Source organism: Prunus persica, chromosome G6, assembly GCF_000346465.2.
Source record: "Prunus persica cultivar Lovell chromosome G6, Prunus_persica_NCBIv2, whole genome shotgun sequence".
Lineage (NCBI taxonomy): Eukaryota > Viridiplantae > Streptophyta > Magnoliopsida > Rosales > Rosaceae > Prunus > Prunus persica.
In genome coordinates this window covers 22,043,755-22,057,452 of record NC_034014.1, presented here as the reverse complement: position 1 = coordinate 22,057,452, position 13,698 = coordinate 22,043,755, and the positions used below count along the sequence as shown (strand labels likewise).

Sequence of the window (13,698 nt, the reverse complement as noted above, 5' to 3'; positions counted from 1 at the left end):
TTCTTCGCTAGGTGAGGGCTCTCTACTTCTTCAATTGCAGTACTTTTAAAATTCGAGTTAATCTAAATCATTACCCAAATTTTTGAGTTTATACTATTAGGATGAGGGGGTTGACGAAGACGGGGAGAGAGAATAAGGGAAGAAGAGGAGAGAATGGGTCGGGGAGGGGTGGATTTGTGGGGTTTGGGTTGAGGTCAGGGTAGGTATATGGTTGGGTCGGCTGCGAATCTATAGTGGTTGGGTTCGAGGTCGGGGGGAGAGAGAGGGGGAGAGGGACATAGAGAGAGGGAGACAGGGAGAGAGTGGGTAGGGGAGTTGGGGTTGAGGGGTCTGTTAGGCACAAACACCCTTGCCACATCATCATAGTCAACTGACTTTTGGACGGAGTTGACCACAGGAGGCAAAGTGGGTCACCAAACCACAGTCAAACGGGGTAAGTGGGCCACTTTAAGTTTGGGAAGACAAAATGAGATTGGACTGTAGTTTCGGGGAACATTAGTGTAAATAAGCCTTTTATTTTGTAACATCTCATTTTGACCAACGGAGAAGTGGTGATGTGTTTTATATGTACATGCTCGCTTCCATCTAGCACGAAGCCTTTTGGGAGCTCATTGGCTTCGAAGTCATAGAAACTCCGAAGTTAAGCGAGTTTGAGTTAGAGCAATCCCAGGATGGGTGACTCATTGAGAAGTTGCTCGTGAGTTCCCAAAAACAAAACTGTGAGGGCAGAGGCCCAAAACGAACAATATCATGCTACAACGGAGTCGATTAGGGGATGTGACAATTTGGTATCAGAGCCACTCTGCCGTATGGTGCGAGTGTGCCAACGAGGATGTCGGGCCCCTAATGGGAGTGGATTGTAACATCCCATATAGACCAACAGAGAAGGGGTGATGTGCCTTATATGTACATGCCCGCCTCCATCTAGCAAGAGGCATTTTAGAAGCTTACTGGCTTCGAAGTCATGAGAACTCTGAAGTTAAGCGAGTTTAGGCTAGAGTAATCCCAAGATGGGTGACCTACTGGAAAGTTACTCGTGAGTTCCAAGAAACAAAACCGTGATGGCGGAGGCCCAAAGCGAACAATATCGTGCTACGGCGAAACTGATCCTAAGATGTGACATATTTATACATATACGACATCAATTATCATAATTAACTGTTAATTAACATATCATCTATCACATTACGCGAATTTAATCCATTTAAAATTACAAAGTGTTTTTTAATATACAAAAGTTATTGAGGAAGGGGAGAATCGAATCTAGAAGGTGCATGAATAAATATTCTAATGAAATGCATATTGCAGAGAAACATGGCAAGCAAACCTTGTTTTTGGGATGCAATTGAATATTGAGGCCACAACAACAAAATGCCGATTTCATTTCCACCTAAAACTAGGATTTGGAACCCTGTTGTATTTCCCTTTGGGAAAGTCCTGTTGGAGTCAAGTACAAGCTAGAATATACACTTTTAATTATTTCTTGTAGGAGCAAGACTAGCATATGTTGCAGAAAAATTTAGTTGTAATGGAGATAACACTATTTTGCTATTTTCGACTAATAATATTGTGTAACATTGAAGTGTTATCACGCGTGTTATGACGTTATTAATTTAAAATAACAAAATAGTATTATTCCCGTTTCACAAAAGTCTTTCTCACACATGTTGACCCATATGCTTCTTCTGCTCTGTTTAATTAGGAGAGAGGGTAATAACTTGGTAAGGGAGCCAAGATGTCTATCATTAAACTTCACCTATTCTTTTCCCATTTTTCTACCATGCAAAATTATGTAGAAAGATTCAAACTTGGGATGTCTTCAACATTAAAAAAATAATTACTTGTGCCAATAATTCTAAAAGTGGTACAAGCGGTCCACTATTTTTCTTATGTTTATTTCTTATTACACAAAAATCCTAGTACACTAGAACGGGCCTAAAATTTAAGTAACAAAAGCAATTAAAAAATAAATAAAAAAACAATCATCTCCATTTCATTTCATTCGTCCCATCCCATAATTTTTTTATTCCTAACTCTAGCAAATAAAACTTTTTCTTACTAAAAGTTGTACGATCTCAAATTATTTTATAAGAATATTTGATACCAAAATACTTTCTTCCTCATTACTTTAGTACTTAAACCAACCAAACCATTCTCTTTATAACAAACGCAATTTCTATTTACCAATTACTAGACAAATAAAAAAGCACTTTCACTTTTGAACTTTTAAATTTTAATTTCTTTTTATATTTTCTCCTGTTATTTGTTAAAAGGTATATAACAAAAAGAAACACATCTTTCTATACCCAAACCCGTTTGTGTCTTGAACCTTTCCCTCCTCTCACGACAAGTCGTCGGTAATAAAAAATAAAAACACTAGTTAAAAAGCACTTCCTTTCAAGATTCCACCCTTCCCTTTCACAAGTACTCAAATGAAACCACTCGATTTAAAAGTGCTTTTTTCGCCCCTCCATCTTTTTACAAGGCGATTGCTTCTGCCAGGCTTAAAACAGTAAAGCATACACATGCCATAAACAGTGAGCAGCATAAGGTGAAAGTGGAAATCAGCAGCCAGTGGTACTTACTACATGAAGATGAAGACAAACTTATAAGAAAATACCCCCCCAAATCCTACTGTACACCAAAAACTTCAAACTTAAAGTTAGAACAAACCAACCCCACCCCAAAGAAAATTAAAAGAACACATAATAAAAAGGCTAATACAATTCTTGGAATCTAGAACAAACACTCCAATATCCCCAGACAACTAAGACTTCATATGCTAAGAAGATCAGGCGGTGGTGATTGCGGTGGCGCCTGCTGTTGATGATCTTTTGTGTTACTCGTTGTAGTTGGAGACTCTGATGCACTAGTGCCAGATGGAGGGAAGGACTCTGTTATTGCCGAGTCTCCTCCTCCCTGTTTTGAGCCGGGCGCCTTTGGTAGCTCTGTTAGAATTTGAACCACTTCCCGCATTGTTGGACGCTCCACAGCTTGTTCTTCCACGCACAGCATTGCAACGTAAAACACGTGCATAACCTCATGGAGAGGGACTGAAGGGAGCCTGGGGTCAAGGATTTTCAAGACTCCTTCCTTGTTTGAGTCTGTCATTTTTCGAACCCATTGGACTATGTCTACCCCATCTCCAAATTCACCAACTGGTTTCCTGCCGCTAACAAGTTCTAACAGAACTACTCCGAAACTATAAACGTCACTCTTCTCATCCACCTTCAATGTGTAAGCATACTCTGCACACAAAAGAAACAATCATATTATTACAACCAGAAACCATCAAACCAAAACCCTTGTACGAATTTGAACTAGTCAACCCAGACTCAAGTTCAAGTTTCAATTACTTATGATTTGTTTTGTAGGGGTAATATTTTCAAAATTAAAAAGTCTCGGTCGATTGATGGGTAACAGTCAAAAATCATTAAATTCATGTACTTTCAATTCAAGGTATCCTGCCAACCACCATATCAAAATTTTCAACAGTTTAAATGTTTAATCAAGAGCATACATCCAACAATTAGAAGCCCAAAGTCAAATTTCACCAAATGACAAAGAAGGCTTCTGCAGAAATAAATGCAGGGCCTCACTCAATGTAAAACATATATATATATATATATATATGGTATTATAGGGTCAAAAGAAGTTCTAAATTAAGACTAAAATGAGGGAGTTAGTACATTTTCTACAGTAGTAAAAGTACCCAAAAATTCAAGGATTGAATGAATCATAATACCTGGAGCAATATATCCATAAGAACCAGCAATTGCAGACATGCACTCGGACGTGCCTGAATCCTGCAGGAACTTGGCAAGCCCAAAATCAGCAACATGAGCTTCAAAATTGGAGTCAAGAAGGATGTTATTCGACTTCACGTCTCTGTGGACGATCAACGGTGAGCAGTCATGGTGAAGATAGCAAAGCCCCTTTGCAGCCTCAATGGCGATTTTGTACCTTGTGTCCCAATGCAAGTGGCCCCCTTTCTTACCATGAAGAACTTCACCCAAGCTACCATTGGGCATGTACTCATAGACCAGAAGATTTGTTTCATGGTTTGAACAAAAACCCAATAATCTAACAATGTGCCGGTGTCGAATTCGACCCAGAGTTTGAATCTCGGCATTGAATCCATGGTCATGGGATGACCCTCTGCTCATTGCTGGTAGTCTTTTCACAGCCACATTGTCACCATTAGGCATGGCTCCTTTGTACACAATCCCAGCCCCTCCTTTCCCTATGATGTTGTCTTCCTTCAACGAATCCAATACATCATCAACTGTGAAGTCCAAGCGCTGGAAAGCAGTCAATTTCCAAGCCCGGGACTCGCTCGCTTTCTTCAAAGACCGGGCTTTGATGATTGCAGCAACAGCGAATATGATGGAGCACAAAAGCAAACCAATAACAAGCAATAGCTTCAGAGAAGCAGTAAGGGACCCTTTGACATGTGGTTGGTGGGTGCCATTGGCAACCCCATCTTTGCACGGAACCAAATAGGGACCGCAGAGATCAGGATTGCCCAGAAAGGAAGTGTAATTGAAGTAACTGAACTGACCAGTACCCGGAACCAAACCCGAAAGATTGTTATAGGAAAAGTCCACAGATGTCAAGCTCTGCATTGTGGATATGGACGAAGGGATGCTACCCACCAGATGGTTTCTCGAGAGGTTGAGGTAATTCAGTATCCGCATGCCTGTAATCTCCTTCGGAATCTCGCCAGCGAGCTCGTTTCGGCTGAGATCGACGAACGTCAGGAGCTTGCATTGGCTGATTTCGGGTGCGATCGGACCCAGAAACTTGTTGTGGCTAAAATCGATCTTGGATAGTTGCTGTAGTCTCCCAATCTCGGGTGGGATTCGACCCGAGAACTTGTTGCCATCGAGGAGGAGCTTCTGGACGCCGGAGAAGTTGCCGATGGTCGGCGGCAGAGACCCAGAAAGCCGGTTGTTTGAAAGACTAATCTGGCCGAGATTCACCGATATTGTATCGGTTTCGGGAAACGAACCGGCCAAGAGATTGTCCTGCAACTCTACTTGAGAGAGCTTGGGCAAGCCAAAGAGACCCTTCGGAATCGACCCATTGAGGAAGTTCTCACCCATCCGAATCCGACTCAGCGAGCCACACCTTCCGAGCGACTCGGGAATCGGCCCGAAAAGGAAGTTTCCGAGAGTGATGAGAGTCTGAAGATTATTTCCGAAACACATATCGGGAGGGAGAGTCCCAGTTAACTTGTTCGACGAAAGGTCCAAGGTTATAAGCTTTCCATTTTTGCCCAAGCCCTGAGGAATGCTACCAGTGAAGTTGTTTTCCCATAGCTGCAGAACCTGGAGCTCCGGCAAGTCGCCGATGAACTCGGGAATGGCGCCGTGGAGCTTGTTTCGGAAGAGATTCAAAAGGGTCAAGTTCTTGAGCTCCGAAAACGAGCCCGGAATCTCGCCCGAAAACATGTTGTTGGATAAGTCCATCGACTTCAAGCTCTTGAGGGAACCCAGCTCGGCAGTCAACGACCCAGAAAGGGCATTGACCTGAAGAAACAGAGTGTCCACATTTTGTAACCGACCCAGTTCCCGCGGGACCTCTCCGGTCAAGTTACAGTTGGCGGCGTCTAGCCGGACTAGCTGGGACAAGTTCCCGATCTCGGGCGGTATGCCGCCTTCGTAGATGTTGTAGTACCCGATATAGAGCTCTTTCAAACTGGTTAAATTTCCGATCTCGGGCGGTATCGAGCCGCCAAGCTCGTTCCCGGATATGGCCAAGTACTCGAGAAGCGGGAAGCGGCCGAACTCAGGCGGAATCCGACCCGAGAAGAAGTTGCCGCCCAAGTGCAAATGACGGAGGCTGGTCATGTGGGTGACGGACACGGGGAGGTCGCCGGTCAAGTTATTGTTGTAGAGGTCGAGGACGGCGAGGCGGGTGAGGTTGGAGAGCTGAGGAGGGAAGGTGGTGTTGAAGATGTTGTTGGAGAGGTTGAGGAGGCGGAGCCCAGAGAGGGCCGAGATCTCGGACGGGATGGGACCCGAGAACTGGTTGTCGGCGAGGGTGAGGTTGGAGAGGAAGCGGAGGTGGGCTATGTCAGAGGAGAGAGTGCCGACCAGGTCACTGCTGGAGAGGTCGAGGGAGGTCACGTGACGGCGGGAGTCGCACGTAACGCCGGTCCAGGTGCAGTGGCTGGTGGTGGGGGTCCAGGAGGAGAGAACGGAGTTTGGGTCGGAGGATATGGAGGATTTGAAGGAGAGGAGGGCGCGGTAATCGGACATTTCACGTGCGGCGAGGGAGTGGTGGAGATGGAGAAGCAGGAGGAGGAGAAGAAGGAGCCGCATTTTTTAATTTTGGTTTGTGGTTTTTTGGGTGGTGGAGGGTGGAGAGAAGAAGGGGTAGCTGAGTGAGTGTGAGACTTTGTTCACTTCTTCAGTAAGAAGAAGAAGAGAGAGGGTAGAGAGGCGGGTGAGCTTCGTGTGATTTTATTGTCTTCTTTTTTTTTAATTCAAAATTAAAAATAAATAAAAAGAGACGATGGTTTTCTTTTTATTTATTTATTTTAGGGGCATCCCCGAATTTGAATTATTTGATTGAATGTTTTGGACGCTTATTGTTCTTTCTTTCGCACCGGGAAAAATATTAAAAAGTTAAGAGAATTTTTAAGATAGAGAAAAACAGAGTGCTTTTTGGTTTTGAATCTTTTGGTCCAACGATGTTACTAATATACAGCTATACCCCATTTCTTTATTTATTTCTATAAAGTTTGATAAATAGTTGGCGTGCATTGTATCATGGATGTGTGTCCAATTTTCGATGTACTATGTGTTATACGATAAGGGGAATGCTATGTGTTACTTTTAGTTTCTTTTTTCTATTTATTTTCTCTCTCAACTATATCCCCTTTAGGTTTTATCTCTTTGTATTTTACACGGTGTTTGAGAGTTAAAAAAATAAAATTTAAGCGAGAAAGTTGAACGATGTCGAAACCTAAATGTGTGATGACAATATAAGAATGATAAGAGAATTTTATTTTATTTTCGTTCATAAGATTTAAAGTCAATACTTCTGTCAACATAACATAGACTAATGCTATTAGATCAAATGTCAAAGATAGCCTTACTACCTCACACAATTGATAAAATGGAAATGGATGTTAAAATTAAGTCTTAATCATATGAAGAAAAAAAAAAAACCTAAGCCTTTAATCATTTGAAGAAGAAAAAAAAAACCTAAGTCTTTATCATGTTTGTACAATTCGTCATTACATGTATTTAATTGGAGTTGTCGAATTACAACATTGTTGCCTTTGTTGGCTTTGATGATGTTAACTTCCAACTTGCTCAACATCCAATTTGCTATCCTTCTAACGTAAGATTGATTTCTTTCTTCTTCTTTTTTTTTTTTCTCTTTGATGACAAACGTAACAACTTGATATGCGCATTTTGTTTTTTGTCTCGTAGTAGTTCTGTGGCTTGCCAGCTGGTATTTTTAATTTCTCTCATTTTTCTTTCTCATTGTTTTTATAAAAAACAAAAACAAAATATACACAGTTAAGAATTAAAAATGGATAATGTATCCACTTCAAAACAATAATTTAAAGAATTTATTATATAATAATCGATCAAATACAATATCATACAATGATCCATCAAATACATTATTATACATTTAAACAAAATATATAATATTCAATTAAGCACTAAAATGGATTTCGTATAAAACACATAATAATTGTTTTACTAGACAAAATAGTTTAGGTTGGCTATAGTATATGTGCTCTCAACTCTGCACCCGAATTTGAATCGCCCTCTTCATAATTATCGCTTGAATAAAAAAAGTTACATAAAAATAGATATTTAAATTAAATATGAAAAATGTCCTTATATGAGCCCTAATTGTAGGTAATGCATATCAAATACTTTTGTTTAGGGTACCTTTATATTATATATCTCTGGTTGTTGAACAAGGTTTACAGACACAACAAAAAGGGCCCATGATTCCTTTTTTTTTCCCCCTTGGTTTATTTGCCTTTACTCTATTCTGACCTAACGTAGTTGGTTTGTCTATTTTTACATACCCAATTTCCTAATTCCTCAATAAACTAGTATATAGATTATACAACTACTTACGATTTCAAAATTGAAAGTATTAATATTATAATTTTTTTTTTCAAAAATTTTAGATGAAACATCAAGTAATCCATTATCAGTATAAATATTTAACATTTTATTGTAATTTAGATTATCGCTTGTATTAAAAAAAATATTTATAATTAAATATATTAATCCTGATTTTGTATATTATCAATATTCTATGGTCACATGAAATGTATGAATGGCTGGAATTAATATGTTTGTTGGGTTTAAATTACCAATTATGTTGTTATAATGAATGATAATTGTTGTGATGTGAAAAACGAATTAGCGTAAGTACCATTTTAACTACTTATGTGCCAAGTCCCCTAATGATAAAACAATCACCCAAATTACCCAAATGTCCTTAATTATGATTATAATCATGCCCATGAGCAATGTATTCAGCTGAACTGCTGGCTTGGCCGCTTAAGCATATATAAACACGACATTAGTGTCACTTCACAGCTTACGTTCTTCTTAATTTTGCCGGTGATCAGAACATCCTACTTTACTTGTTGACCAAAACTTTGACCAAGCAAAGCAACCACCATTTTGATGCAACATTAACTAATTTATAAGATTAAGTTCCTTCTAGAAAAAAAATAAAAATAAAATGTTGTAATAATAATACTTGCTTGGTAAGATATCCGATCTCTTAGAAACATTTAATTAATTGTGACACACAAGTATTAATTATTAATTTAGGGTTTAATCTATAAAAAAAAAAAAAGTATCGATGGTGATAGAATTCCTACATCCTTAAAAATATGAAACCAAATATCTTTTTCAAGTTCTCATTCATTGGAAAGCAAAGCGCTCAAATCTCCTTCAATGTGTTAAACGTAATGTTATCGTTCACATCTTACATGTAGGTTAGATTAAGTGACTATGACAATGAGCTTGCACTCAAATTCGAATTATTTTTTTCTATAAATTAAATTAATTTAGAATAATTAGAATTATCCTTATATAAAAAAGTTATTGCGCATCTTATTTTTGAGGTTTATTATAATGATGAAAAATGGGTGTTGATGGGGTTGCTTCCACGTACGGTCCAACTATAGCATAGCAAAAAACACTGTTGCAGATTGTAACATATGCTAGGGCTAAACGACAAACCCAGCAACGCTCTCCAGTCTCCATGCTCCACCTTCATCATATATGAATAGTACATTATTATCCCTTAGACCTAGGAACAGTTTCAACTTTCAACTTTATTGATTAATGATAATCAGGAGGGTGACACATGTACATATGTATATTCTTCATGGTAAATATATGGGGCCCACTTGTTGAATCAAAGGATATATACACAGTGGGGCATATGAACTGGATGATTAACTGGGGGGTCCCATAGGAGGATTTACCCAAGAGAAAGTGACCATAAAGGTTAAAAAAAAAAAAAAGTTAAGATAACACATTGGTTTAATGTAGGATTCAAATCAAGGATCTAGTTTTAAGCCTATCTAACAATGAACTAATTACTTCCTCAATCTTTTGGGACGATGACGAAAACTTTCACGACCTATTCAATCACTCATGGAGAGTAGACCGTTACAGTACATTATGAATAATTTGTATTTGAATATGTTGTATATTTAATGATTCGAACTTAAGATATCTAAAGTTACATATTGTTTTATACTATACTATTTGGATTAAGCTTTATTTATTTATTTATTTATAGATGGTTAGTACTTGTAATACCAAAAAGAGAAAATGAATTATTATGAGCAAAAAGATAAGAAAACAAACAAGAGAAAAGAAAGGGAAAATTAGTGACAATAATATGTAATTATTAAGCAGTAATAATTTTGTTGGGTTGGATAAAGCTGGTCAAACATGGTTGACTGACATGTTGGGACACGAGACGTGGTGTTTTCCTTGAACCCCATCTCCGTGTCTCTCTCGGCACATTTCTCATTATGACCAATAGGTCCCGTTTCATCTTCCTACATTTACCTTTCTACCCTTCCAGCCAGACCAAAATTACAGTCCTCTGATCCTCATCTCTTACAGTGGTCCCAAACCAGAAGAAATCAAAATGGTCCCGGAAGACTGTAGAGATAAAATGACCTTGCAGCCCTTCCACGCCAAAGAAAGGGACACAAAACAAAATTGTTATTTTTGTTATTATGTGACCATAATGCCCTTGATTTGGTGGGCAATTAATGGATTTAAAGCAAGTGTCTCTATCAAAAGAGAGGAGGGGGGGCTAGCAGCACAAAAACTGCCTCATGTGGTTGGAAGGCTTTTATGGTAATTTCAGTCAGAGGTTCCAGCTATCAGAGATTTGGACTGGCTCACTTCCCTTTCACCCCATTGTTCAGACTTAATGAAAAAGATTCAAAAGGCAATGATTTTGGCTCCTCTGATTTTATTAACAAACTTGTACTGAATTTGATGTTAAAGGCTGTGATCACTGAGACCATATCCTCCTTTGATTCAAACAAGGGTTCAAAATCACATAGTTCCTCTCTTTAATGTCACAATTCTAGCAAATTTTCTGGTTTGTGTTCTTATTTTAGCAAAGTTCTACACATAGAGGGTCAAATTTTTGTGGCCTCTCTCTCCTTTTTCTACCTTGTTTCTTTTCTGTAAAAATTTCTTTGTTTTATTAGAAGAAAAATGAGCTTCAACCCAAAATAGAGAGCATAATCAAGAATCACAGTGCCCAAAATTAGCCTTAAATCTGTCATCAAATGGTCAAAATTTGAACAAAAAGCCCCACACCCACATGTGGTTGTTGAGTCTATTGTGTGAGACTTGGTGTAGAATTTGGTGGAACCAAGCATAACATGAAAGGTTGGTTTTTTTTCTTTTTCGGGTGCTGATTTTTTTATTTTTCTTTTGTTCGCTTATATTTTTTTATATTTTTTTATATATTTGTAAAGATATTGGGAGCGCAGTTGGAGGAGGGTGTGGGTGGAGAAGGGAAGAGAAGGAAGAGATTCGGTAGCTTTATCCAAATCCTTTTTTGTCAAACTGTTTCACTTAGAACTAGAAAGAAAACTTTGGGCTAAGTTAAAAAGCCCTGAGCCCAAAGATTTTTCATCCCAGAAAACACGTTGTATCAAATTACTAATTTATGCCTTGGACTGTGTGCCCTTTGTCCCTTCACCTTTGGAAATCTGGAATCCACCAAGTCCAAAATGCATAATTTTAATTTGGCATTGACAATCCTAAATCTTAATCTAATCTTTGTTCAGTTGTGTTATTTTTAATTTGGCCTTTGGTTAATGTGTAAGATCTAGTCTGTTGCAGTTGGTGCCTCAGTTTTTATAGAAATGTGTGTGTGTGTTTGTGCTGCTGAACAAGTTGCAAGCTGGTTTCTTAATTGTATCAAATTAAGATGGATGGCTTTTGGAGGTAGTGGGAAGTACTTATTATTAGAGAACATGGCATTGGCAAGTTGGCAACCAACAAACAAAAAGAAACACCAGAGTTCCATAAAAATTGTATGCCACTTTGCTTTGCTCATAAAACAAGTTTAATTGCATATGAGTCTTCAATGTTGTTCTGTTCTAGATTTGATTTGGAGGGGCCAGCATGAGCAAGAGACTCCAGAGAAAGAAGAAGAAGAAGAATAATAATTTGGGAAATGGATAATTACACGAAAGGATGATTACAAGCACTAAAGCATCTGACCCTTTACAATGTTTTCACACACAATACCAATATGAGACCACTGACGTACAAATTAATGTCTTTTTTCACAGAGCTAAGACGCGGTTTGCAGTTATAAATGTTAATTTGAATTCAATACCTTGGATCTCTTTGCCAACCCCACAAGCACCTCTTTTTCATCGATACCCAGTTACCCAGTGCCAAGGGCATGGAAGAGACACCCATAATTCTGATGAATATATTTTTTTTTAAAAAAAAAACTTAAATGAGTGCTGCTCCAACACAATTTGACAGAAAGTGACTGAACAATCGATTAGCATTCTTTTCTTTACAGAGCTTTTCAATTTCCCATCTCTGTTAAATTTATGTATTGTTTGTTTCCTTGTGGAATCAAATTTCCTTCGGTGTTTTCCTGACCAATAGAAGGATAAAGCTACAAGGTTCTGTTATCAAACACTGTCACCATTCCTTTTTTCCCTTAAAACAAGAACCTTTCCCAAATCCCATTCTTTACTATAATTAATTATATATCTTTTTTCATGTCAAGACAAAACTGATATTAGTTTTCAATATGAAATTGGATTACAGTTACTTTATGATATGGACATGTAGTGGAGAGAGTTTCTGGAAACCATAAGCAATGATGTGATTTCAATTTGTTTATGAGATGAGCATTTGTATGTACAACATTAATTAGTAGATGTGGAATGATTATATTTATATTTCATTGTCATGTAATTATCAAATGCTTAATTATATATGTCGACAACAAAAAAGCACATCAATAGCCTTTTTTTCTTTCATGATCAATTAATTGTAATGATAGAATGAGGGTTTTCAACGAGGTTTTGTGTTCGATTTCTTCCTTTCCAGTATCGTTTGTTTTAAAAAGAGAATATCATACTTAAGAGGAAAAACCGAGATGGGCTTCGATTAATGAGCTCCAATGGGAGAACTATAGGTGGTCCATGTACCTTTTACTCCCTTCCAATTTATCATTCAACTGGAGTGGGCTTCCATATCCAAAATGGACTTGTCATAATAATTCATAGTGAAGATACTTTGAAGAAAATCCCAAATGGAATGGAAGCCTGTTGGCAACCATCCATCCATATCCAGGTTTTTGAGAGGCATTTGTTTGTATGTGTGTCTTCATGTGTAGGAGCTTCCACTACAAATCTGACAGAATTCCTTCTGTTGCTTCTATGAATTGGACAGTTCTTATTTCTTGGCCTAATTGACAAAATAACAGGTTTACAAGATTCTTTTTGTTTATGAGTCACTTTCATTTTTTATTTATTGTCTTGCTTGTAATCGTTTCTAACAAGTGGGGGGCATTGGACCTTGTTTTTTTTTTTTTTTTTTTGGGTGTGCAATTCTAAATTGTAATACTGTCAAACTGCAGTTTACCATTTTGCTTGTAATGTTCTATGTTTCCTGTGTTCTGCAATTGGTATTTTTTGGGTCCAAGGAACACCTTGTACTCTGCAGAAATCTTTTTGAAAAGCTCAAACTAGTGTACTATTGTTATTTTTATTTTTATATTTCTGCTGAAGTATGGCTCTGGTTTGCTTCTCTGCAGTACCTAATATTTTGGTATGGCCAAGATGATTTTACAAGAATTGGCCTTCTAATTCCTGATAATCAAGCATCATTTGCATTTGGTAAGGAATTAGAAAGTACATATTTAAGCAATAATCCAGATGAATCAAAAGGCATAATCGGTGTTTTGAAGTTTCAAAAGCTGCATTCTTATTAGTAGAAACCAAAGCATACATCCAACTACTTCTGCAAGAGACAATGTGTTACAAAAACTGCAATCTTATTACCAAACTTGAACATGGCAAGCTGTTGAATACGTTTCCTTAAAAGCTTTTTGTACAGGTCTTCCGGAAGTGATCTAGAGCTAATCCGCGAATTAGACTCAATAAAGAAAAAGATTATAAGAATA

At 37.9% G+C, this 13,698-nt stretch overlaps 1 protein-coding gene across 1 annotated transcript; it reads right to left on the bottom strand.

The window, feature by feature from the left end:
• Window positions 2,527-6,544, bottom strand: LOC18775636 (leucine-rich repeat receptor-like serine/threonine-protein kinase BAM1). The gene is made up of 2 exons (XM_007208359.2): window positions 3,746-6,544; window positions 2,527-3,248 (listed from the first exon to the last, which is right to left on the bottom strand). Exons 1-2 carry the CDS (start codon window positions 6,324-6,326, stop codon window positions 2,776-2,778), a joined length of 3,054 nt encoding a protein of 1,017 aa, XP_007208421.1. The 5' UTR covers window positions 6,327-6,544; the 3' UTR covers window positions 2,527-2,775.